At 37.4% G+C, this 26,254-nt stretch overlaps 1 protein-coding gene across 7 annotated transcripts in view; it reads left to right on the top strand.

The window, feature by feature from the left end:
* The window catches only part of EFR3A (EFR3 homolog A), a 76,813-nt gene extending 53,921 nt beyond the window's left edge, over positions 1-22,892 (top strand). For 5 of the 7 annotated variants that reach the window (XM_018076667.1, XM_018076660.1, XM_018076672.1 and 2 more), the window contains 12 exons: positions 1,183-1,234; positions 4,044-4,216; positions 4,653-4,728; positions 5,309-5,470; positions 6,707-6,838; positions 7,321-7,388; positions 8,584-8,711; positions 13,758-13,846; positions 16,807-16,855; positions 17,949-18,052; positions 18,657-18,706; positions 21,707-22,892. In XM_018076667.1, coding sequence (XP_017932156.1) covers positions 1,183-1,234; positions 4,044-4,216; positions 4,653-4,728; positions 5,309-5,470; positions 6,707-6,838; positions 7,321-7,388; positions 8,584-8,711; positions 13,758-13,846; positions 16,807-16,855; positions 17,949-18,052; positions 18,657-18,706; positions 21,707-21,824 — 1,201 coding nt within the window. In that variant the 3' untranslated portion in view covers positions 21,825-22,892. Of the gene's footprint in view, positions 1-1,182; positions 1,235-4,043; positions 4,217-4,652; positions 4,729-5,308; positions 5,471-6,706; positions 6,839-7,320; positions 7,389-8,583; positions 8,712-13,757; positions 13,847-16,806; positions 16,856-17,948; positions 18,053-18,656; positions 18,707-19,886 lie in introns of all 7 variants that reach the window. The other 2 variants (XM_018076653.1, XM_008934763.2) reach the window with 2 other exon arrangements.
* Positions 22,893-26,254: the final 3,362 nt, after the last annotated feature.

Below are 26,254 nucleotides of genomic sequence, written 5' to 3'. Positions count from 1 at the left end.
CTGGTCCCCTGCTAGATTAAGTAGGAAGTCATTGTCATTCTCCTGGCTTCTTGGTAGCTTTTCGTACAGTATTGTGCCCCTGTGGCATGGGATGATATTCCATGGAAGATAGAAATCTGTCTGTGCCAGGCAGTTATCGCTCATTAAGAAGGTATTTGAAGAACAAATCCATGTAAAATTCTGTGCTTGGATTAACAGTTGGGGGGGTGTGTTTTTTAACTTCACAATTTTCTTTTTATGGGGTTCTGTGTAAACATGTGCCTGAGTGTGTTAGTATGATGTGTATGTGTCATTCTGAATAAAGCAGGCATTGTGACTGCTGATACAGTCTTGCATTGCATGAAATTTTCGTCTCTGCTACCCAGAACATTTGAATGATACAATAGCCAGGATTACAGCCCCTGTAGGTGAAAGTTTCCACTGTTATGCAGGGGCCAACTCCTGTGAATAGTTTTGCTCTTTCTTTATGCTACTGATGCACAAAGTGGTTTGTACCTTTTTTACTGTCCTGAGAGAGTCTCTTTGAATGGAGCAATTTATTCCAAGTGCACTTTTATCTCGTAAGATCTTGCAAGAGTAGTGACTACATACCATTAGCTATTTGGCTTCTTTTAGTACCAGCAGACGGAAAATGAAAACAGATGAAGAACAGTTTAAGTAGTGTTCTGTGTACCCTCCTGTGATACCAAAACTGAGGGATCTTTCAGTTTTCCTTACTGATTTTGCGAATAATTTTTTTCCAGTCTCAGAGTTCTGAGGTCTGATTTAAATAAGAGGTGTCCTTGTTTCTTAAGAAGACTCAATTACATTTTAATTCAGAAGAAATTCTGAGTGCTGCTGCTTGTGAAAAGAAAGTCAAGCTTGTAGTGGTTGAATGTTTTAGATACAAAGGGATTGCTAAATGAAACATGAATTTTAGATCTGCTTTACAGTATACAGTTTACTGTTTTCTTCAGTTACACGAGCTCCATTTTTTTTAAGCCTTTCTGTAAATGTCTCTTCCAAAAACATTTAGTTATTGCACCTCAGTTGGAGATATTTGCCCTTTATTTATGATCATCCAGCATCCCTTCCAAGACTGCTGTATTCACTTGTAGAAATGCAGTTGTTAGATGATGTCTAGGTAATATTTTGAAGATATGCAAAAAAACCTAATTTGCAACTTTTTTTTTCTAATTGCAGAGATTTGGGAACTAGAAGGATTCAGATCATGTTACTGAGATCTTTACTTATGGTAAGCCTTTTGTGCTCAGTATAGTATGTTATAAACACATAATGTCTCACTTTATCTATATTTTTACACACGTAAGTGCAGTATAACAACTCTGGATTATGAAATTAAACATACATTCCTATTACATAGATCTGGAATTCTACTATGTAAAATTGTGAAAGCATTTTCCCAACTTAGATTACAAACAGGTCAAGAAATACTCCTCCATCTCTTAGAGCACATTAGTGAATATCAGTTATAATTGGATCTGCAGATCCAAAAGAACATCATAGAGTAGGTTGAGTTCTGCCAGCAATACTGGCAATATCAAAGTGAAATCACTTTTGTCTCTGAGCCCAGAAAAGCAGTAATTAGTAGAGTGGACAATATTTTTAAAAGCACAGAAGTGGATGCCTATCTCCAAGCCCTTAAAGCCTCAGACACAATTGTTCTTTCCTTCCTAATATTTCCCAAGTTTCTTGTAAGGTATGACTGAATGTTTTATCACAAATACATTTTTTAACTGTAAACCTTTAAAGAGTATTTCTGGAAATAGACACAGATGGTAAGAATCAGAAAGTGGGTGGTAAAGGAAACTCTTGCCAGTAGAAGCCTGGCCTGTTTTGTTGCAGAAGCTGAAAACTGTTTAGTCACTGAAGTAGGGGATACAGCATAAAGAATGATTTCACAACTAAAGCAGAAGAATACTTTCCTGGAAAATGAGCTTCTATCCCTGCTTTGACATGAAATTTGTGTGTGGTGTTAGGCAAGTTGTTTAAACCATTCTTTGCTTGTCCAAATCTGAAATCCTAGACTGTGGTTTGCAGAAGACCTGAGCATTCACAGTTGCAATTTAAGATAGAAAACTTGTTAAAAAAGGCCTCAGGTGGTCATTTTGCACATTGTCTCCAGTAAAGATAGACTCAGGTATGCCTAAGCTATTCCTGACAATATTCATCTCACCAGTCTTAAAGTTCCATCCAAGTCAGTAAGAATTGTTCTCATGATTTTGAGCACTGCATAGCCTAAGTATACTTTAAGGGATTCAGGTTGTGCATGTGGGAGGAATTTAACATTTTGGACACTGAATTTAAATTTGCCTTCTCTTTAGAATATGGGAGTAAAATCCCATCATGGCACAAAGGTGTGAAAGTGAATGTTCTGATGCTTAATGAATTACTCAGACATTGATAAATATTGTGAAAAAAATGTGAGCATTGTACAGCATGTATTCTTTACAAAAGAATAATATTTCATAAAATAATTAGTCTGTTCCCATGCATACACACAGGCAGACAAGTTAATGTTAATAGGCGGTTGAAATCTGGCACTTAATTAAAAGTGTACACTTACATTTGCAGCCTTGCTGCTTGTAATATTAGCCATTTTCCATTTTCAAAATGATTGGTTAGATACCTTCATGTGCCCTTGTGCTCCTCTGCCAGCCACTTCTCTTTGAACACCTTCAGTTATGCTGCAGGCACAGTGCTTGTTCACGTGTTGTAGTTTAACCCCAGCAGGCACCAGGGACCACCCAGTCACTCCCTCACTCTTCCCCAGAGGGATGAGGGAGAGAATCAGAAGGTACCAGTGAGAAAAGTGGGTTGAGATGAAAACAGTTTAGTAAGTAAAAGAAGGAAACCAAGAGAAACGAAACCAAGTAATAATAAAATAAACCAAAACCCTTACCCAAAACCCAGTTGCTCACCACAAGCCAGCTGATACCTGGCCAGTCCCTGAGGAGTGGCAGACCTTGCAAACTGCCACCTCTTTTGTTGCTGAGATGACACATTTTAGTGTGGGATATCCCTTTGGAAGTCTGCAAGCTCTGCTCGGCAGTAACTAAATCAACCCCATGTTATCAGCACTGTTTTGGTCACAAATCCAGAACACAGCAGCATATGTGCTACTATGAAGAAAATTAACTGTCCCAGACAAAACCAGCACAACACAGTTCACATGTAAAAGGGTATGGAATATGTATAATAACAATTCAATTATTAACTAAACCTGAGATAAAAATATTACTGTGTTTATTGTAATTAAATTTTGAATCATTTTTCTCCCCTCATGCTCAGTACCTTATACTTTGCAGTTTCTGAATCTGTTTTAGTTTTGAGATTCTAGTATTCTGATAACCTCCATTTTAAATTTTAAACATATCTGACTGCTGTAAATGTTCAACTAATTAATATCTGAATTGTCAGTAGAAGTTTACTTTTCTTTATGTACCTACAGAGTTTGCTTTAATTAAAAGCAATTGAAAGAGGCAAGTGAGAAGTCATATTAGTTTAACAAAAGAAAAAAAAACCACTATGGTACCAGATTTCTAAGAAAGTGGTGTTTGCTGCTTACGTTATGTTTTGCAATAAAGTAGTATCAATAAATGTTTAAGGTGTACATACAGACTCTGACTTCTCTTTTTTAATTCACATGAGCTTACTCAGTAACATATGTGAACTGAACAGCTCATAACCTGAAATGGAAAAATCTCTATTGTAATTATTACCATCTTCATTTTATGCCCTGCAACTTTTCATAGGCCATGTAAAAAAAAATTCATACCTTTATTTTTTCTTCTGGTTATCTTGGTAAAGGAAGGATCCTGAGAGACAATCCTTTTAACAAATGAGAGAGTTAATTTGAAAATGTGTGTTGGAGTCCTTCCAAATCCATAGTGAGGTCAGGAATTTTCAAAATTAATCCAATACTTCAATTTGAATCCACCTTTCAGATGCCAAAGCAAGCCCACTAAAAGTATGTGACAAATGCAGTTAATTCTTACGGTGCAGTAACGACACACATTAATTTAACTTCCGCCAACAAACAGGTGACTTCAGGATACAAAGCCACAACGATCAGTAATGCACTTCCTCCCCCATTCCTGGACCCGTTACTGTCTCCCTCACTCATGGAGGACTCTGAGCTAAGGCAGCTGGTCCTGGAAATCCTGCATAACCTCATTGATCGGCACGACAACAGAGCGAAGCTCAGAGGGATACGGTACTGCTTTTTGTTTGCTTTGGCCTACTTGAAATTCTAGTTTAATACCTGAATGATAAGTACTGTTGATCTTTAAATACTATTCCTAACGTGAAATTTTGATGTACTGTTTTGGTAAATGCACAGTGTCTTTTATTGATGGTAGGCATTTTACAGGTAAACCTCAGTGCTCCTACCTTAAATAACCATTTCAAATATCTGCTAGTTTAGCTGTGGAAGACAGAATATGTTATTTTATGTAGCGAAAAAAAAATGTGATTGTCATAATTCTGTTTATTGTTCTCCCTCTTCAACTGAAATTTGAATACCATTGTTAAGACTGGATATAATTAAAAGGGAAATTGCATCAATATTTGTTTGAATAGTTCCTATATTTTACATCCTCTTCCTTTCCAACTTTTTTTTTGCTAAAATGATATTTTTCTTACGTTTGTAGAATAATACCAGATGTTTCCGATCTAAAGATAAAACGAGACAAGATTTCAAGGCAGGATGTGAGCTTCATGAAAAAGGTAATAGAGTGAAAGATCACTTTTTTTATCTAGAAATAAAGTAACTGAACCAGTTATTTTGATTGTCTTCTACAGTTGTATTTTTGCAAGAAGTTGCAAAGATCAGTACCAAATGATTTTAATCAAATTACAGTGATTTCAATGTTGAGGTGCTCTAGATACTTTAACGATGGTTCCATTAAATAAAATTGCCATGTATGTCTTAGGTGAAGACTCTTGTATGCATGAAATTAGACAGAGAATTAAAAGAATAAAAAAGGATAAAATACATGTGTACACATGCATACACAAACAAGTATGATTAACCAATATTACCACTAGTTTCTAACAACAGCTTCTTTATAAACACAGTACTGTTCTATTTTATGCAGAGAATTGCACGAATACTGCACTGTGGTCAGATGTTGGCATTCATTTCCTGTTGAAATATTAAAAAAAATAATTTTCCATTTATGTAAAGGAGGAATCTAAGTTGACCCTGCTTGGAGTAGAGAGTTGGACCAGAAGACCTTTAAATACCCTTTCTAATCTAAACTATTCTATTATTTTAATATCATTTTCCCTTTTATGTCTTTTATAGCATGGTCAGCAGTTGTACAGACACATTTACTTAGGCTGCAAAGAAGAAGACAATGTCCAAAAAAACTTTGAACTCCTGTTTACATCTCTAGCTCTAACCACAATTGAACTGGCCAATGAAGAAGTGGTTATTGACCTCATTCGATTAGCTATTGCCTTGCAGGTATGAGGCTGAGCTGGTGGTGTGTTTGTTGACTGACAATTTATATTTGTAATTGGATATGTGAGTAACTTGTTTTGTTTGTATATTGATCTTCAAATTGGAAATCTCATCATTTGGTCCAAACATGTTTGAGCCACTAAGGAAGTACACTTTGTACATGCCACTTATTATAGGGAAAGCTTCAGCTAATCAGTTTTGTAACAAATTTCTACAGCGTGTGCTGTTCAGGAAAAGTAGCAGATGTGGAAATTTGTTGAAATGTTTCCTAGAATCACTGATATTTGTTAGCAGATTGAAAAGGTGTTCTTACAACATGTCATTGTGCATCAGTGTTCTGTATAAAAGGTATGAACTGTCCTTGCCTTGGATGAAAGCTTTTGTATAATTGATTGGTTGGGAATATTTGTCAAACCAAGCTATTTAATCTCACCTTAGAGTAAAATTCTGTTAGTGTGTTGATAGGCTTTATTCCTTAACATTTTGTTAAAAAAATCATACATTATCTCATACTTGCATACAGTCTTCAGGGAAACTGTCAAACTTATTAAGTTTGTCTGTGTTTAAATCAAAGCATTAAAAAAAATAAAGGAGTGTTAACATGTGCCCTGGAAATTTGATGAAATCAGGCCCTGTATTCCCAGTTCTCTCTGTCATTAATCTTATTCCCAAATGTACATCTGTATTATGAAACCTCTGAAATGCAGTGCGCATCCTTAATTATAAAATTTGTCACTGAACCAAATCCTTACTTAATGAAAATAACATTAGGAGTTTTACTAGAGCAAAAATAATGCAGTCTGAATAAACATAGAAATGCTAATAAGGATGAAATAATTCCCTTTATGGTGCTGTATCTGTGACTCACACAGGTGATCTTTGTGATTAAACTGCTATTTCTAATTTTCCTGAAAAAATGTTTTGATCAGGAGGTGGTAAGTACAAGAGATTACCAGTTATAAACCAGTACTTCCTTTCTGAGAAACAGAATTTTGAGTTGAGTAAATTTATTTCTCTTCATAATGGTTGAATTTTTAAGCTTTTTAACTTCAGATCAATATATTTGTAGTTCAGGAGTGAGCTAAAAGACTAGAATTTTAAGATGAGAGGTATCAAATACTAAGTAGTAGCAGATCGTCATCATATGTCTGGTAGTGTTACTAATAATAAATTTGACTTCCATATATTCAAGACAGCCTGTTAACTTTGGAAAGCATAATGCTATCCCTTGTATTTCAGGACATTGCCATCATCAACGAGGATAATCTGCCAATGTTTAATCGTTGTGGTGTCATGGCGTTGGTTGCAGCCTATCTAAACTTTCTGAGTCAGATGATTGCAGTTCCTGCCTTTTGTCAGCATGTCAGCAAGGTAACACATAATTAAATAAGTCATTTATGGCACTACACATTCTACTGTAAAATGGGTAAATAACTTGTATCAAGTAATGGCTTATGGTCTTGTTCTCCCATATTTGTGTCCACCGACATTGCTCTTGGTCTTCAGTCTCTGATGGCATTACTTGCTGACTCTTCAAATTATAAACAGAATAATCTTCTCTCAAAGTATAGCATTTTTACTTTATTTATAGTACCATATATAATGGGCTAAATCCTCATCTGGTATAAGACTTTACAGCCTCACTGGCTTGGGTGAAAAAGCACTGACAGGTACAAGACCATGAGAACCAGATTTTTAGTCTAAAGGGTGAGTGCCAGAGTCTCTTTCTCTGGTTAAAAGAAATTCTAAAGGCCTCATTTGTGCTGAGGTAGATGTGTTAGTGAGAGTTAGTTATTGGAGAAAACAACTATGGAACTACTCCATTTGTATTGTTTGTCTTGTGTTTTTTTCAGGTCATTGAAACCAGAAGTGTGGAAGCATCTTATTTTCTCCCAGAAACAATTTTCAAAGACAAATGCAAGTAAGGAGATAGAAAATGTCCATTAGTGGACAGTGAAGTACCTCTTTTACTATTAAAATTCAGACATCACTGAAATATGTTACATATATGAAAAATAATTTAGGGGTTTAGTAGTGTACAGGGTAGGCAGAAGAAACCCAAATATTGAAAGCATGTGCATGTATGGGGAAAAAAAAGGTGGGTTTCAGACTTTTTTATTGTAGTCAGAGGCACTTACATCCTCACAATATGATGCTTGGTGTGCGTGCTAACACAACCAAATGCATTTTCACTGAATCACAGAATGGATGAGGCTGGAAGGCATCTCTGGAGGTCATCTGGTCCCTGCTTAAGCAGGGCCACATCCAGGTGGCTTTGGAATATCTCCAAGGATGGAGACTCCACAACCCCTCTGGATAACCTGTGCCAGTGCTTGGTCACCCTCACAGTAAAGAACTGTTTCCTGATATTCAGCCAGAACCTTCTGTGTTTCAGTTTGTGCAATTGCCTCTGGCTCTGTCACAGAGCAGCACTGACAAGCCTTTCCACCCTCTCTCCCTTAAGGTAGTTGTACACATTGATAAAATCCACCTTCTTTTCTCCATGCTGAATTGTTCCAACTCTCTCTCTCTTCATTGGAGAGATGCTCCAGTCCTTTAATCCACCTTAGTGGCCCTTTGTTGGACTCCCTAAAGTAAAGGCTCACCTTCCCTGGCAACTGCAGCACCTGACTCAATAGTCCAGTGTGGCCTTACCAGAGCTGAGTAGAGGGGTAAAATCTCCTGCCTCAACCTGCTGACAATGTTCCTCCTGTCAGCCAGGATACAGGATGCAGCCCAGGATACCTCAGTCTTTTTTGCCACAAGGGCACACTGCTGGCAAATGGCAAATATTACTGTTGCTATTAATTAATTACTATTAATATTACTATTGCTCTGCAGGTTTTTTTTTATTTAACAAAGACTATTTTCTCTCAAGATGTAGCAGAATAGATGAGGAACATATTTCGGATAGCCAGTAAGTGTTAAGGTAATTTAAAATAATGCAGAGGTGTTGAATAAACTAGATTTGGGTATATATTCATTCCTAAAAAACTGAGCAAGCTTCATTTCCATCAAATCATTACCATTGGTTGCTCACAGACATTGGAGGAATATTTTCTGTAACCAACAAATACCTATGTGTAGACAATAATTTCAAATATATATTTTGACAGTCTTCCAAAATCCTTAGAGAAGCATGAAAAAGACTTATTTTTCCTGACGAACCAGATTGCAGAATCATTAGGAGGCAGTGGATACAGTGTGGAAAGATTGTCAGTTCCATATGTACCCCAGGTAACAGGTAAGTGCTGATTAGTAGCAACACCACAAAGTACCAGTTATTAAGAACACTTTCTTAATGTGTTGTGTGCCTATGAAATGTAATGTGGCTGCTTGGCAACAAAACCTAATCAGATCATTTTGTCTTCTCAGGATGGGGTGTTTTTTTCTCATTAGCTACTCTATGAAACTGTAAAAAGTTTCAACTATTTGTCCTTTTAAGGTTGTTTTTTTTCCTTAAAGAAAGGAAGAGGGGCAGAAAGGCCTTGAACCCACTTTGACTCTTTTTAATGAAGTCTTTGCTTTCAAAAGACTACCTGTGTTAGTTTGAGAACATACAAGCCAGCATACTTTATTTTTTTTATGTAAACACTAAATGAAAAATATTCCATGCTTTTGCCATATGGTCTTGTGCTGAGTTATTTGCCTTAGATAAATTCTAAATGAGCAGATGCTAATTTAGTCAAGAATGGGATGTTTTTCTCCATTAGATACCTATGCAAGCTTAGTGTCAGGTAACAGTAGAAATGCCTGAGGAAGGTTTCTGGGAGTTCCAGCTAGGCAGGCTGCGTGAATGGTGTGTGGAGGACTAGCAAGTATGTGACATTATGTGCTTTTGGCTTATGTGCTTTTGCCAATTGAGCAACTTACTCAAAAAATGTTTTTTTTTCTTAACAATGTGTGTTTTGTGGCTCCATGTAACCAGTTGCTATTGTAAACAGACTGTGGGACACCCCAGCCTGAAGCATGGACCTTTTTAAAGCAGAAAAATGTGACTTCTCTGTTCTGTAGCTCACACATAGGAAGAATCATAGTACATAGGGACAGTGAATGCCAGATCTGTCATTCTTGCAGTCTGATTCAGAGACATTGCTGCCTGCTCTTGAGTGTCTTTTTTGGATAGCTGCTATGGGAGGAATTGAGTTCTGCAAACAGCACGTGTGGATTTGTCCCAGATGCTAGCAGGCACACTAGTGATATGTTCTGACACAGCTACAATGTCTGTGTTTTCTGTTGCTGGTTGTCTTCTAGAAAGGATAATGTTCCTATCTTCACAGATTTCTTCTTCTGGCATCCAGAAAAACAATTAACTTTATATTTTAGTACTGGCAGGGGAGGTAGCCAGCAAGTAAGGAAACATTACTGACTTTGAGTAAATGAGAGTGGAATGAGAAAGATAGATTGGTTTGAAATTTATGTTAAGCCTCTTCTAGAAACCAAGGTGTATTTGTGCCCAAATGACCTTGTTAGGGTTTTCTTGGATACTTTGCTGAAAATGCATTCCTACATAGGAGGACATGAAAGTTCTGATAGCAAGATTGAGTTTACCTGCAAGTATGTGATTAACTGCCTCTGCACGTGATGAGAAATTGCCATATTTAATCCTAAATCTTAGTATATGTGAGTCAGATGGGTTTGGGGTTTTTTGTAATTTTTTTGTAAAGAACAGCAACCAAAACTCGCTCCTTGTCTGTTGCCATAGCTAGTAAATACATTAATCTCTAATCCTGTGGAATATTGAGCTTCCAAGGTTTTCTTTTAACTAAATCAGGAACAAATGGATATTTTGGAATTCCTAAGCTTTTAATTTTTTAATGCAATGAAATGTTTAATTTCTGCTATTAATATTATAATGCTAGAATGTAGTGTTTCAAAAGAAATCATTAATCTTAGTAAAAAATTAATCCATTTTTCTATATTCCTGTGAAATCTAGGGTTGAACCCAAAAAGCCAGTAAATATTTCATCGTGATTATTTCTGGTATTTCCAAATATCAGTGACACAATGCTTAACAATGGCTTGTAGACATAATTTTGTCATCCTGTCTTTGTTTCATGTTTTGATATTTCTTGTCAGTTTGAAAGACATTCATATCTGCAGGTTTTTTTATCTGCCTTTTTCTCTTCCTTTCTTGGGGGAGGGAGAAAACTGATAATTTAAATGTACTTTTAATAATTTTTTTTGTCAGTACATATATATTTTTTTAATTCAGCTCTATTTCCATCAGGCAAAAAACCTCATAAATGCAAACACAAGTCAAAAGGTAAAAATGAGTTGTAGGTCAGCCTGCTCTCCTGCTGCCTGTGGTGTCTCTATAGAATGTACACTGTCAAAAAATGCTTTTAGAAGGCCTTTAGATCTTTAGGCCAGAAATTGTGTTGTACTTGGTGTACTTAGTGTTTTCATATGCTTCTTTTTGTTCATCTCCTTGATGCACAAAATACCTGTAGCACTGTTAGCTGCTGTGAGGTTTACCTTTGTGTTAACTCTTGATTTGAAACTCTACAATGGTAGTAGCTTCCTATTTTCTTTTCCTGAGCAGGTAGTAGGGCTAGAGGTATCATTTTTGTGATGGTACTAATTACCTCTTTGAGTGACATTGCAAGAACTTGTAGAAAGTTGGAAGAAGCTCTCAGTTGTTCAAAGAATGAAGAGTTATCTTATTCACTGGCTGTTCAGGATAAAGGTCCGTTAGCAGAACATGTGTACGTGCATATGTTCTGTCTGCATCTCAGTAGCTGTGTGCATCCCACCAGGACTGGGCTTAGACACTGTCTTCCTGCCAGCTGTCTCCTGGTTCCCAGTCTCCCCAGTCACTGGCACCTGAGCATGTGAGTCCTTCAAGTGCCACAGCCCCAGTCCAGCTGCTGGTACAGATCCCCCTTGCACACTGTGATGCCCACGTGCATGTCCATGGATCCCAGTCAACCCCTCAGGCTCCATGGTCTTCCTGACAGCTGACCTGGGCCTCCTGGTCTCTCCAGGGGCCTGCCCCTCAGGAACACACAGAGCCAGACATACGCGGTCACCCCTCGCTCCCAGACCACTTGGCCTATTTTCCTGCTGGTCCGGCTTGATGTTCCCTCATGCTCACGTGGGAATCATCATGCTGTGCACCTTGGCTTGCTCCAGACCCACCAGGCCTCTGACCTGTGGTCTGACTCCAGTTACTGTGCTCAGAGCCCCATGCACATAACTGCACAAAGAATAGAGTTCCTCACCCAGGAAAAGAGGCACTTTAAAGATCATCTAATTCCAAACCCCCCTGCCGTGGGCAGGGACACCTTCCACTAGACCAGGTTGCTCAAAGCCCCATCCAACCTGGCCTTGAACAATTCCAGAGACGGGGCAGCCCCAGTTCCTTTGGGCAGCCTGTTCCAGTGCCTCACCACTGTCACAGTAAAGAATTTATTCCAAATACCCAATCTAAATCTACCCTCTTTTAGTTCAAAGCCATTCCCCCTTGTCCTATTCCTACATGCCCTTGTGAAAAGTGATCAGCCAGTGAGGTGGATGCAGAGAGCAGCTCCTGTTGCCCCATGGTGTGGGTACCACTCCTCAGGCCATGGAGCCAAGGCTCCTGGGACAGGCCTGTCAGGGGCTGGGGCAGTGGGTGTTGGGGCTGTCCTGGTGCCTCTGGGCTCCTTTGTGTGTATGGAAACGAGCTTTGTATCATATAACAGAAAAAATGGAAACTTTCACCATTTTTTTAGTCACTTAATATGTTGAAATAAGAGACAAATGGGTATTTTTCTCAGTCAAGTACAGTGAAGCATCCATTACAAAAATGATTTCTATCCAAAGTAGCCCCAAAAATGTATCTTGTGGTGTTTGTGTGTCAGTTACAGAGAGAGCAGCAAGATGGCAGCAGAGATGTAGTTTTGTCTTGTGTTTTCTTTTGAGGGCTGAGGTGCTTTCCTCAGACTCTGTATATATTGGGTCATGTACCAGCGAGCCATCAGGGACTAAAAATTAAGTAAATCCTTCAGAATGCCACTTCAAATGCTCAGGGTCTCTGGGAACCTGGCAAATATAGCTAGAATTCAGGTGTTTTCCACTAATCTTGTTCTTTCACTGCCTCTTGATCTTAAAATGACATTTCATTTATGTGATTTCTGAAAGTTTTTTCTGATTTTTAAAAGCTGGGGATGTTCAGCTCTGCTGGAATGAATTCTGTTTGTTCATGCTCAATATTTGCACAGCAAAAGCACTTTGCTAGAAGTGGCTTAAACAAAGCTTGTAGAAGAACCAGCATAAATTACCTTGTGGTGGGGGAATTTTAAATCCTTCTCTCAGTCTTAGTTTCAAGTGCCTGTAGGTGCTTCTAACTGTGTGCAGTGCAAGTCATCAAATAATAGTAGCCAGGTCCAAATGGCTTGATCTTGGCTAAAATTTAAAATGTGACATTCATGGTTTTGTAAATGAGATACACAAAAGTCAGACCTCTCGAGTCTCTCTTTATTGAAGGCTTCTCATGACATGTCTTAAAATACATTTTTACTGTTTATTAAAATCTCATGTTAATATACTAAATGTTAAAAATGAGAAAATATTATTGCTGCACTGCCTCAGGAATGGAGTCACAGAAGGAAAATCCATCAACTGATGGATGGTTCGATCATAATCTGCTTATGCATTAATGAAATTGTTGTGCTGCTTTTAGTATCAGCACAGTTGGTCTTATTCTGACAACTTTTTAGGCCAACTGGACCTGCTAAAATCTTTGTAGGAAGTGTGAAATGGAGAGAATTTTTTTCACCCAGTAGATTTTTAGACTTGATGAATATGGTACTTGTAGCAACAAGAATAAGGAAGGATTGTTGTTCATTTCCATTCAGAAATCTATTTCTTCTGTTAATGAGTCATCTTCCAGGAAGCCCTTTTCTGTTTCAGAATACCTTCAGATTAAGACCTTAATATTTAAATTTCACAACCAAGAAAATAAGTTCAGGCTTTTGTAAAGAACTCTGCAGCTATATATCATCATGTGCTGTGTTACTTATTATGCATTTGAATAAGAGCTCATCTCATTTTTTAAAATTCTGGGCTTTAAAGGGAAAGTTGGCAAGATCTGGGGTGGGAAAGAGACAATAAAAACGTTATTTTCTTTCATATTTAGTAATTTAAAGCCGTAACTGATCATTTTTTCACAACTATTCAAATGATAAAATAGATGATCATGGGTAAAATAGGCATATGGAAACAAATTTGCATCTCATGGGTAGAAATTTGATTGATCATGTTTCAAGTGTTACACAAAAAGTGAGAGAAGTTGTTTTTCTGCTAGATGAGGACAGACTCTCCAGGAGAAAAAGCATTGTGGACACGGTGTCTCTTCAGGTGGATATTCTGCCTGGCAACAACACAGAGGATAAGGTATGAAAATCCCAGAATATTTTAAAGCAGCATCTTGGAGGGAGTGGGGGAATGCAAGTGAAGTTTTTCCAGAAAGTCTAATATCTGATTATTCTAGCATTGTAAATACTTCAAGGGGTTGATTTTTTTAAGTTGTCTTTGCAGAAATGTGTTGTCAAAGACACTGGTGCTGGTCTTGCTGTATAAAAATGTTAAGTATTTTATCACTGTAGTTTTTTACAGATAGTGCTGCAGAATATTGGGTAGCAATACATATACACACTGAACAACTGATGTTTTATGAGTAAATATTCTGAAATGTTTTATCTGCCTTTTGAGGCAACCAGTAAATTCCTGTATCCGTTCATCATTTGAAGTATTTGAGAAACTTGTTCATCAACATGGGGCTGAGAGATGTAAAACCAGAGAGATGCAAGACTAGTGGTTGACCTGCCGTCTCTGAGAGGGACAGGTGAAGATCAGTCAGGCTTTGTGCACCATGGTGTTACAGTATCACTGTTCCCTTCCAGCAGAGTTTAGCACACAGCACTTTAAACTCACAGAAAGGATAAAGTAGCAACAAAAAGTTCATATGGAGGGTACAGGAGCTGATGCTAATTATCCCTTAGGAAGACTGCCTTATAATTAAAATTATCGCACATCTTTTGACACTTCATTTGAAGTATTTCTTAAAATAAATTTCTACTGAATCTTTTTCAGAGTTCTGCTTATTTTTATTAACCAGATTTCTGCTGGCTGCAGTGGAGATTAGCTGTTGAAATTGAGGTGTTTGTACCTCAGATGAAGTACAGATGATTCTTACCTTTGGCATATTCAAGCACAAACTGCCTAAAGACATGAGGCAGAATATGTGGACTTAGTCAAGCTGAGTGCTATTGCAAAGGAGCAAGCTTCATTTTAGACAGAAGTGATCTATATTTTGCATGATTATTATTATTATTTATTTCTACTTTGTGCTGATGGTACCTCAGATGATATTATGTGTTCAGTTTTGTGCTTTAGCAAGATACAGAGAAAAGTTCAGGAGAAAGAAGAAAAAAAATATTTGAAAAATAAGGGAGACAATCAGATCTCTAGCTTTCTGAAGAAAGTGAATGGTCCTCGTAGGATTGGGGGTGTTTGACATTAGTATTCCTTTTAAGATTGTGTATTATATGTGGTTATATATGATTGAACAACTCTCTTGAAAGTAGAATTAAATGAATGAAGTTTCCACTTCAGATTTCAAGTTATTATGCTGATATTATATCAAGCATTGATATATAGACATTTTTTGAAGTGGTTGTAGTGGTTGTAGATAAATCAAAACCTTTTTATGGGTTCTCAGTTTAATATGGTCTTAATGTGGTCCAGTGCCTTGGATAATGAATTACTGTTTTACCTTTTAAAAAGAAGAATTTTATTAATCAGAAACACAGGAAGCAAAGTATTTCTCCCTTACTTATGATGTTTGTTTACAAAGCAAAGGAAGAACCAATATTTTCCAATTTACTGATTGCACCTTCGTAGCTATATATGAAATCTGGTTCTCTTGCTTTGTAGATTAGTAAGTATAACAATCCTTAACTGTCAGCAGAACTGAACTGCAGAAAAAAAGGAGCATAAAGCTTTATGATTGAGGGGATTACCTAGTTACTTAATGGAAATTTTAGAATTAATGATTAATTCACCAAATGTGAATTGTATAAAAGGTGATTATTTCAGAACCTGAATACCTTTGATCTCTAGCCATATCCACAAATATTTGACACAAAGGGTATTTCACTGTTTATTAATTATTCTTTTATATATTCAGAGGTAGAGAATACAATGCTAATGTAGTAAAATGATAGAAAAGTATCATTTACAGCTCCATCTCCTGAAATAACACTTAAGTAAAAAGGAAACAGCTATTTCTGCTGGCTTTTCCCTCTACAATAGCTCAAGCCAATGAATTAAAATATTGAAAGAATTCAGAGTCTTCTGAATTGGATGAAGTAACTTTTTGCTACCTTACAGATCTCTTATCTTAAACTATATTAGACCATTCTAAACAATTAGCGTTTATAAGGAAAAATAAAAGTGCTGCCTGTTTACATGTTTGAAGGGCTGAAGTGAGGGGGTTCAAGCCAAGGAACCATGTTATATTCAGGTGAACACTGTTCTGCCATCTAAGCATTCTCCCCTAATATCATCACAGTGGTTTCACTGTAAATATATTTACTGGTATAGAAACTCTACAGAAACTTCAGGTCTGTAATGAATTGAAACACGAAGATCCATGAGCTGGAGCTCTTCAGAGAAATATTCGTGCGTCTTTGGTAATTTTGCAGCCCCAAGCTGTTCCTAATGAAGTACATCTGCAGCAAATGGATATTCATATCACTAGATGAACAGATTTTCTCAGTGCATCAAACATAGCTTGTTATGAAGAGCCCTTTAACTCCCGTGTTTATGACATAAGCACCAAATTATTTGGAGCCCAGACTGGTACAAAGTTAGACTAAAGCAATAACCATTTTCCACTCTCCAGTCTACTGCCATCTCTTATTTTAGCATCACATTGCTGGTAACTCAACAAGTCTCAGGAACCAGTTGCTGTTATTCACATCAGTTGTTTAAGAACCCAATACTACGACTGTACAGTATAGAAACACTACAGCCTATTCCTGACCCAAAGGAGTGTTCTGCCAAAATTCAAGTCCTTTTCCAAAGTATAGTTGCTATAGAGCATCTTGACTAGAATTTGCAAAGTTTTCCTTCACCTCATTTGATAAAAATTTCCCCACTATTTGCAGTGGCTTTAAAAATGTGAATTAGTGTTCTGTTATCTGTCACAGAAACTCCAGATAAAGCTATTAGAGACTTGTAAGGCAGAAAAGCCCTGGCCGCTTTGGCCTTCTGTATTTTTCACATTCCTTATTTTTTTGAAGCTTATATGTTATATGTGATGATTAAGGGGTTTGTTTCTTTGTGTTTAGATTGATAATACTGAAGAAATCACCTTTGAAGCTTTGAAGAAAGCCATTGGTAAGATTTATTACAGTTGTGTTTATGCAGAATAGTTCTCAATTACTATGGAATTGCTAGAAAAAAAGGAATGGCCAGAATAACATAATGAAAACATTACATTTGTTTCTCTTCAGCTAGTAAATTTGTTTAAAACTTCAGTTATTTATTTCTAAATTTCTGAAATGATACTTTGATAATGTTAGTGAATTCATTTTCTGAAGTTAATGGGACTGAATGAAAAGCATCTGGAAATGCCTGTCATCTGTTAAATTTGCCTTACAGGCGAAGCCATAAATAACATGAGATTTGCAAGCTATATTGGATGATTATTTATAAAGCAACTTAAGTATTTTTTATGTATTAAGATTTTAAGTTCTTCAGTGCATTCAGAAAACAGATTGTAAGGTGCACATTGTGGACTTCAAAAACACTCAGATTTTTTAAAAGAACATTTCTGTAACAAGTGACCCAGCTACAAGAACACAGAATTACTCGAATTCCTTATTTCATATTACTATAAGTAATTACTAATTAATGCTGTCTAGTCCACTAAAATCCTGTTCAAAATATAGATTAAACATTGGTGTGTTAAACAATAGACACTGATATTTTAAACAATAATTTAATCTGTCAGTCTTCCAAATGTGCCTAATTCCACAAGGTACTTAAATTCATTAGATGCTGGAAAGTTCCAGCTGCTTGTAAGTTCACTCAGTCTATGGAGGTTGAACTCACTTTTCCCAAATTCTAATAGAAAATTCTGGCCACCTGTCAGCATGATACTGGGAGGCAGGATGCTTCCTTCTTCTGAGTCTGAACCAGCGTGCACCCAAGTGCAGGCCTGAGTCCAGGCAATAAAGCAAAAGGGAGTCTAGATGTACTCATAATTAAAGCACTTAGTAAGAAAGGGGCAAAACTGGGTCCTCAAACCAGCTCCCTGAAATTTTATCTGCATTTCACTAGAGGCAATGCCAGATGACACCTTACTTGAGAATGGGTGCATCACTTCAAGCACAGTGCTTTTTCTGCAGTGCACATATGAACGTTTATATCACTTATACTTGATAGGCAAAGATTGCAATTGTCTCTATTTTTTTATTATTCTTTTAAGATAACAATGGACTTGAAGAACAGGAAAAGGAGAAAAGGCGTCTTGTGATTGAAAAGTTCCAAAAAGCGCCATTTGAAGAAATCGCAGCCCAGTGTGAAACCAAAGTGAGTTTCTGGAAAATGTTATACAGCACTGAAGAAATTGATGTAGGCATTAATGGGGATGTGCTGGCTGCAGGTGATTTATGTTGTGTCACTGCTGCTGTTACTTGTAAAGAAGAAGTTCAGTTCTTTGTTTTGTCTCCACTGTTGTCAATGTTGGGAGATTCCAGTAACTTAAAGCATGCTTTTGGTTGTTCCTAGACCATTTGGAAAGGAATGGATATCTCTTATATTCTTCACCCTAATGCTTTCCTTGCTATCTTTGAAATCCACATTCACAGTCCATTCCTATTTCATTCTGGGATAACTGGAGCAGTATTTACCCCACTATATATTTTGAACAACTAAATGTATTTCAGGTTTGCTAAACTCCTGTCTGCAACAGCAGAATTTGCTATATAATTCCTGGCACTCCAGGACAGGCTCACTCAATCTCAAATGCATCTTCAAGGCTCAGAATCCTTTCAGCAGTGAGAAAATGGGACAGGAATTGCTGCCTAGATTTGCATGTGGCAATGCAGAACACACTGAGTATGGCCTGGCACATTCATCGGAGCTCAGTTCAATATATAGGAGTAATAATTCAATTTTAATTTTTCTTCCCTAGGCAAACTTGCTTCATGACAGACTTGCACAGATACTGGAACTCACCATTCGGTAAGGCTTTATGCAGGAAGAGTGTCATGAGTGAAAAATGAGTTATAAAACAATTGTGGCTACTTTCAGTTGGTTATGTCATAGTGTTCATAAACACATGTAATAGGGAGAAAATAATGGGCTTAACTGTGTGCTGTGGTTGAACCCTGGTAGGCGTTTCAGCCTCATATAACCACTGGCTCAGTAGGATGAGAAAGAGAATTGGAAGGATAAAAGTGGGAAAAAGCATGGGTTGAGATAAGAACAGCTTAATAGGTAAAGCAAAAGTCCCACATGCCAGCAAAGCAAAATAAGAAATTCGTTCACTTCCCATGGGTGGGCAGGTATTTAGCCATCTCCAGGAAATCAGGGCTTGTTGGGAAGACAAATGCCTGAATGTCCTTCCTATCCTACTTCTTTCCTTAAAGCTCTTATTGGTGAGCATGACACCACATGGTCTGGGATATCCCATGGGTCAGTTGGGGTCATCTGTCCCATCTGTGTCTCCTCCCAACTCCTTGCCCACTTCCAGCCCTCACACTGGCACAGCAGCGTGAGCAGCAAAAAAGGCCTTGATTCTGTGTAAGCTCTGCTCAGCAATAACACAAACATCCCTGTGTTATCAACACTGTTCCCAGCACAAGTCTAAAACACAGTCCCAGACCAGCTAATGTAAAAAGAATTCTCAGTCCCAGCCAAAAACAGTACACCGAAAAAGAGTACTCTTCATCACTTTGATTTTCTTCCTATTTTGAATCTTTTTGATAGTGAAGACTCTCCAGAAACCATGTCACAGTGTCTCACAGTCTTACAGTATTTCTGTGTCTATCAGTAGTGTTGCAGAATGCTGTTGTTTTCCCATTGCTGCATCTGTTTGAGAATGTAATTAGATACAACCCAAAATAGTACATGGCATTATTACAGAGCTGTGCACATCCATTGTTCAGAATAAATAGTATTTATTAGCAATAAAATGCATTTGGGTAGTTTTGTAACATCAGTGAAATTGATGATATAGACGAGAATACAAAAATCCCTGGGGCATGGTAATTTCATTAGAATTTCAGGAGGAGGATAAAATACTGTTGGTTGGGGGTGGGGGGATAGTTTACTCTTGTTTCTGAGGAATTAGTGTGTAAAATTATAACAAAGCAATTCATATAATTATAAATTACATATATTGATTGTGCTTCTCACACAGTCCTCCGCCTAGCCCCTCAGGAACGATGACCATTACTGCTGGACATGCTCATTACCATTCTGTTCCAGTCTATGAGATGAAGTTTCCAGATCTTTGTGTGTATTAAGTGTCTTCTGAAGTCTGCTGGACATTATTTAGAATAGAGTACAATAGAAAGAACAAGATGAGTTTTCAAATTTTATTGTTTACTGTATCTAAACTAAGTAATATAATGATGGACATGAGCCAAATACAGATTACTTTAGCCAAATTCATGAAACTGTCTTGAATTGTTTTTTTCTGTAATATATTGTAAGTTAGGTTTTTCATAGATCATGTTGTTTCATTTTCATATTTGAGTACATGTAAAAGTCAGATATAAAACTTGTCTTGCCATACAGGTGAATATTTCAGTTACTCTAGGAATTTGTGTTGCTGCAAATTCCTTTAATTGGAGATACTGTAACTGAAGAACCTGTTAAATCTTTTTTTTTCCCCTTTTTTTTTGGTTGGTTGGGTTTTTTTCTCATCTCCACCTCAATTCTATGTCTAACTAGAATGCTTTTGCCTTGCTTCATCTCATTAAATGTAACCAGTGGAGCACTACTGTAGCTCCCTTTTGTTCATACTGTCATAGCTACTCAACTTGTTTGGTTTGAAATATATGGAAAAAAAACAATACCTTACATGTGTTCAAGTACAGTGAATGAATTAATGGACACTTGTTAAGTATTTTTTGGATGCATCACATAACATGCTTTTTAGGTAGATATGCCCAGTATATGTCCTGTGTTTCTTGCTAAAAGTTTAATGCTTTGCATAAGAGAGGAGAAATCTCCTCTCAAAGCAAGAAATTGTGCAATATTTTTCGTGTCTTAAGGTGTATGGTTTACAGACTGTACTTTTGAAAACATAGTAGTATTTTAATGTCTGCTTTAGTATAAATACACAAGAGATATATTTAGTATAGCAGAAAATAAACTGAGGGCATTTTAAATAATAATTAATGAAATTATAAATATATTCTATGAGGCATTTCTCTGTAGTTTATTACAGCTTTTTAGTGATATTTTAGAAATTGAAAGAAAACTAAATGAAACCATTTAAAGATCAAGAATTTATTACATATATTTTCAAGCAAAAGCATTTTTAGAGATGCATCTCTGTGTTTGTTTTTGTTTCATTTCTCAAAACTTTAAGGTAACTTTCATAGGTTTATGTATCTGAGCATACTATTAAATGTAAATAAAGTAAAAGTTTTACAGGAAATCACTGACATTTGATGATAATTGCCAAGACTGTCTTTATGACTCACTAAATTCTGCAGGCAAAAAAGAAAAACAGCATTCATTGATGCCATGCATATTAAGTTTGAAGTCCCTTAATCTCTCTGAATCTGACTGAAGCAGCACAAACATGAATGAATGCTCTCAAAAATCTGTAATAAATGTAGACATTTAATTTAGCCAGTGGTTTGCATGAACAATGATCAGGCTGTGAACAAAGTGACCTAACTTCAGTTAGCCCTGCTTTGAGCAGGAGCTTGGTTTAGATGACTTTCAGAAGTCCCAACCTAAATTAATCTTTGATTGCATAACTCTACCATCTGAAGGGTTATCAGCCCAGCTAATTTGCTGACTGTTTGAAGCACTTGCAAACCCACTGTAAGAAGGATTTTAAGTTTTTTGAACTGTAGTTCAGCATTCTGCTGAACTACTTTTAAAAGCCTGATGTGACATAACATCAGACAAATATCAGCTACTTAAACCTATGAGATGACATGCTGAGACTTTCAGAAGGCATTCACAAAGCTCAAAAGGTAATTGAGACCTTCTTTTCAGTTTAACAGTGCAATCACAGCTGTTAGTGGATGACGAAACAGCCCCTTATCTACAGCATTCCGTTGCGATTTTTACTGCTGCAGCGTATCAGCCTGATCAGACCACAGTCTACACATAAATAGGACTCTAGCCTTTAGTTTTCATTTTTTTTTATTTTTTTTTTAAGGTAAGACTAATAGCTTTTTGGCCTATATAAAAAGTGTAATTTTTTAAACAGTAAATCTAACCTAGGGATACAATGTAAAACATTTCTCCACGCTGTAATTTTTTAAGAATATCACTTGGCACTTTTGTACAAAAAGAAAATAAGGAGTCTAAGTAATAAAGAATGTACTTCTGTTTGCACTTGTGCAGTATGAAGACTATGCTGTAAATACAGGATTGTTTCTGTGATTGAATTCTATTGCATGAATGCCGCATGTGAAAATAACTAGATTCAGCATTTCATTTTCTGTTCTTTTTATGAAGTATTTTTCATTTATGCTAATGGCAGGTTTCCATGTTTCCAGTGTTCAAATGAGCTTTGTTTGGTAAATGCAGGTTTTGTGCAGGGAACGAAGAGCTTGTAACACTCTGCGTGTTCACGTGATATTTAATTTCTTCCTTTCTGGAAATTCAGGGAGTCTGTAAGTTGGTAATTGGTTCACTTTGGCCTTTCTAGACCTATGGGAGATGGGAGAGACTGTAAAATGTATTGTTTTGGTAGCTATTGTTATAGGTAGCTAATGAACGAAACCAAAAGAATTAAGAATGCTGTTTGTTGTACAGTATGAAGCTGCTATGTTTCACTTCTCTCTTTATGTTCTTCAGACAAGTTGCAGAGCTTTAAAAGCTCCTTATGCAAACTGGTCCTGTTTTATCTGCAACATTTTGTGCACTGTCATAATGGTTATGAATTGGTACCCAGCTGTTTAAGTGTATTCCAGTGCTTTGGGTTCTCTTTCCCATTATGTCATTTTGAAAAAAATATAGCTTTTGTAGTGGGTCACTTTAAGGTAAATTAAATCTGTGGTAACTTCAAAAGATAGAAATAGCCTGTTGTCCAAAATCACAGTAGGGCTAATTTGTCTGTTGTTCTGATGGTCATATATTCTGTACTGTATGTAATGAACCAGTTTCAATAAATGTAAGAACACACTGTGCAATCTATATTTAAGCAATAAAATAAACCAAAATTTCAAATTAATTTTTTCTAAGGTGTGTCAGTTTATATTTACTGCTCACAGTTAAGATGTCAATGACATCATTTTTAGCATTTAAAATAGAGCTCATTTTACACACCATTTTACTTGGTTTTGCAAATGTTTCAGCACTGCAGCATTATTAAAATACTACATTTATTTACTATTAAACCATTGCTGTTACTAAGACCACCAGAATTTGAGAGTGCAGCGATACAAAAATAATTTTCTAAAAGCAAATAAGCTTCGAGAAGATAAATAACTTGTGCTTTTCAGGCCTGCCTTGCTGGTTAAAAAACCTGTTGGGTTTATAGTGTCAATTCTAGTCACTTGATACAATTGTGTGAGTTTTCTGCCCCTTGTTTTGGGGGTACAGTCATAAAATAAATCAGGCTGGAAGGAACCCAGAGTCCTCCCAAGTGACTGGTGACTCGGACCTTACCTGCTGCTGTTCCTGCTTCTCCTTGAGCCCTGTCCCTACACAGAGTCTGGGAGACCTTGCTGATGGGAAGGCACAGCAGGGGTTGTTCAGTCTGTGCTGGGAGGTTTTCCAAACCCAACTGCCTTGAGGTACCACATGTGGCCTCTTAATTGACCCTGTTTTTAGCAGAAACTGTATCACCTCTGAGGTCCCTTTGAGTGCCTCAGCTGTGTGTGTCTGCTCTCCTAAACCACCCACCTCCTTCAGCAGGTGTCCCACATTTTGGAACAGGCTGCTGAGGGAAGCAGTGGAGTCACCATCCCTGGAGGTGTCTCTAAACTGGAGAGACATGGATTTGACTGATGGCCCACTTCATTGGATAAGGAATTGGCTGGATGGTTGCATTCATGACTCAATGTCCAGGTGGAGACCAGTGATGAGTGGCATCAGGTCAACACCTGACACTTTGGGACTATTGGGACTGACACTTCTTAACCTCTTTGTCAGTGACATGGACAGTGAGATTTGAGTGCAGCCTCAACTAGGTTTCAGCCATCTGTGCCCAAAATCTGTGAAAAATATGATGTAAAGTGACTGTGAGAATGAGAGGAGAAAGAAGAAAGCTATGCTCAATGTCTTGATCTGCTTGACATTTTTCTATTATTTTAGCACTGATCTCTGAGAATCAATAAATACAGCTAATCATAGCTAGATTATTTAAGACTTCTCTTTATCAACACAATTCATGTGATAGTAATTATGGCACAACTTGGGTGTTAAATTCTACCTGAAGTAAGAGATACTGGAAAAAAAAGCCCAAAGGAATTAATGACAACATTGCCTGAATAACAGCATATTTATATTGTAATTTCTCTGTTACTTGATCGATTCAGATGATCCATCCCTATCTCTGCAATCAGAAAATTCAGCGTTGTTGAGTGAGTATGTGCATGTGTTATTTGTATAACCATGAAGTTAATACTGGTTTCTAATAATTAGCACAAAGGAGTGAGTTTTTATTTTAAGGTGCAGTGTTCAGAGCAGCAGCACTGCTCTCATCAGAGAAATGAGCTGGTGTTATAATTGCTCAGCAGTGCACTTCATTCACTTGTTTAAAGGCCAGTTTTTCCCATTTCAGCTCATTATCTCACTTTTTCATTGCCGTCTTTATTTATAAATGCTGTGAAATATAAAATAATTTTTCATCCCTAAGATAAAAGGCTGATGAAAGTTCCAGTGTAATGCAGATCTCATCCTCAGCATAGGGCAAAAATGGGCATTTTGCAGTTGTAGCATTTTGCTTCAGAACTGAGATGTCCTCTTTCTTTACAGCATAAGGAGGAACTTAATTAAAATCTTGTCTGCAGATAGAATTTCTCACATCACTTGGCTGTCCTCTCTGCCTTCCCTTAAAAAATGTCCTTTTATTCTGTTGTGTTTTTTCACTAGTGCTGGTGGTGTAGCCACTGGGATCCAGTGGGATTCACGTGACTAAACACCTTTGGGGGTTTATTTTGGGAGTGTGTGTGGTGGTTTTTTTGCTTTTGTGTTTTGGCTTTTTGAGGATTTTTTGCACGGCACTAATCCTTTGCATTTTGAATGTAGGAAAAATACTGAGAGGGGAATAGCACCAGCCAGATGTTTATACCATATAAACTGCTCATCCAAGAACATTCACTGGAGTTTTCATCTGCAGTTCTCACACCATTCAGTTTGCACAGATCAAATGCTGGAGTTTAGGTAACTGCTGCATGATCTGGAAAAACACAGGTAGCATCTCTGTATCCAGCATGAGGATACAGTCACTGGTCTTTAAGGAAAACTTTGGTGACAAAGTTCAGCCCTGTAGAACAAGGTGATAGAGAAGAAATCCAGACCTTTCAGAGCATCTGAATCCCTGCAAAGTTTGTAGCAAAATTTTTGTTCTAACAAATGTGAGTCATAGAATCATGGAATGGTTTGGGTTGGAAGGGACCTTTAAAGACTTGTCACAGCCTGATACTACCCCTCTCTCCCTTCAAGTCTGTTTTAAAGCTTGTCATCCCTGATAGCTCATGAGCAAAAACCTTCTTTCCCCTGTGAGAAAGGTGAATCCCATCTGACACCAGCAGGCCTGGTGCTGTTACCAGAAAACCCCAAAATTCTAACAGTGACACCAGCCATGGAGACAGATATTAATAGACTGGGTCTGTCTGTTTCTGGAAGGATAGGGCTAAAAATTACCTGTGCTCCACATTCCGTGACCAACCATTCCAAGGTGCTGAAGTCTCTTGATCACCCTTGGATTGCATGTCATGACTTCATCACCCCTCACATGGAAGAACAGTAATGAGTAATAGTCCAAGGGCCATACCAACCTGGGAAGTTTCCTAGTGATGTCCTTAACTTGGGCCCCTTCTCCCTAAGAGAAGGGTCTGTCCAGCATTTTGGACCTTCTCTCCCCCTCAGAAGTGAGTCACACACAGCTATAGATAGGAATGGAAAAAGGAGCTCATCTTCATATAATTACTTTAGCTTTCCTTCTGGGTATTTCCTGCTAAGCTCAGTAAAGGAAGAATGTCTGCAAAAGGAGTTGCAGTAGTTGCAGATTGGTTTAATTAAAAACCTGAAATACTTAGCCACCATCAGCGAGAGTCAATCTGAACCAAGCACACAGTTAACAAAAATCAGTCTGTGATCAGAACAGGTTTTACATAAAAATCAAGTGAAATTATACAGAACACTGTCAAATAATTATTTAGTGTTGTATCTGACCTAGATAGATTGTCTGTAGTGCTGACCTCCCTACAGAAATGAGTTAATACAGCCTAACTCTAATACCTAGTCTATGATTACAATATCTGTGTGCTGTGTAAGGCAGCCTGTAGAGGGTAAGGAGGAGTAAGGTACACGGTGGCTGACTGCAAAAGGCTCCGTGCTGCTTCCCAAGCCCATGAAGGTGGCTGG

This window comes from Manacus vitellinus, unplaced genomic scaffold, assembly GCF_001715985.3.
Source record: "Manacus vitellinus isolate BGI_N305 unplaced genomic scaffold, ASM171598v3 scaffold_1_pilon, whole genome shotgun sequence".
NCBI lineage: Eukaryota > Metazoa > Chordata > Aves > Passeriformes > Pipridae > Manacus > Manacus vitellinus.
This window is presented reverse-complemented; position numbering and strand designations above follow the sequence as displayed.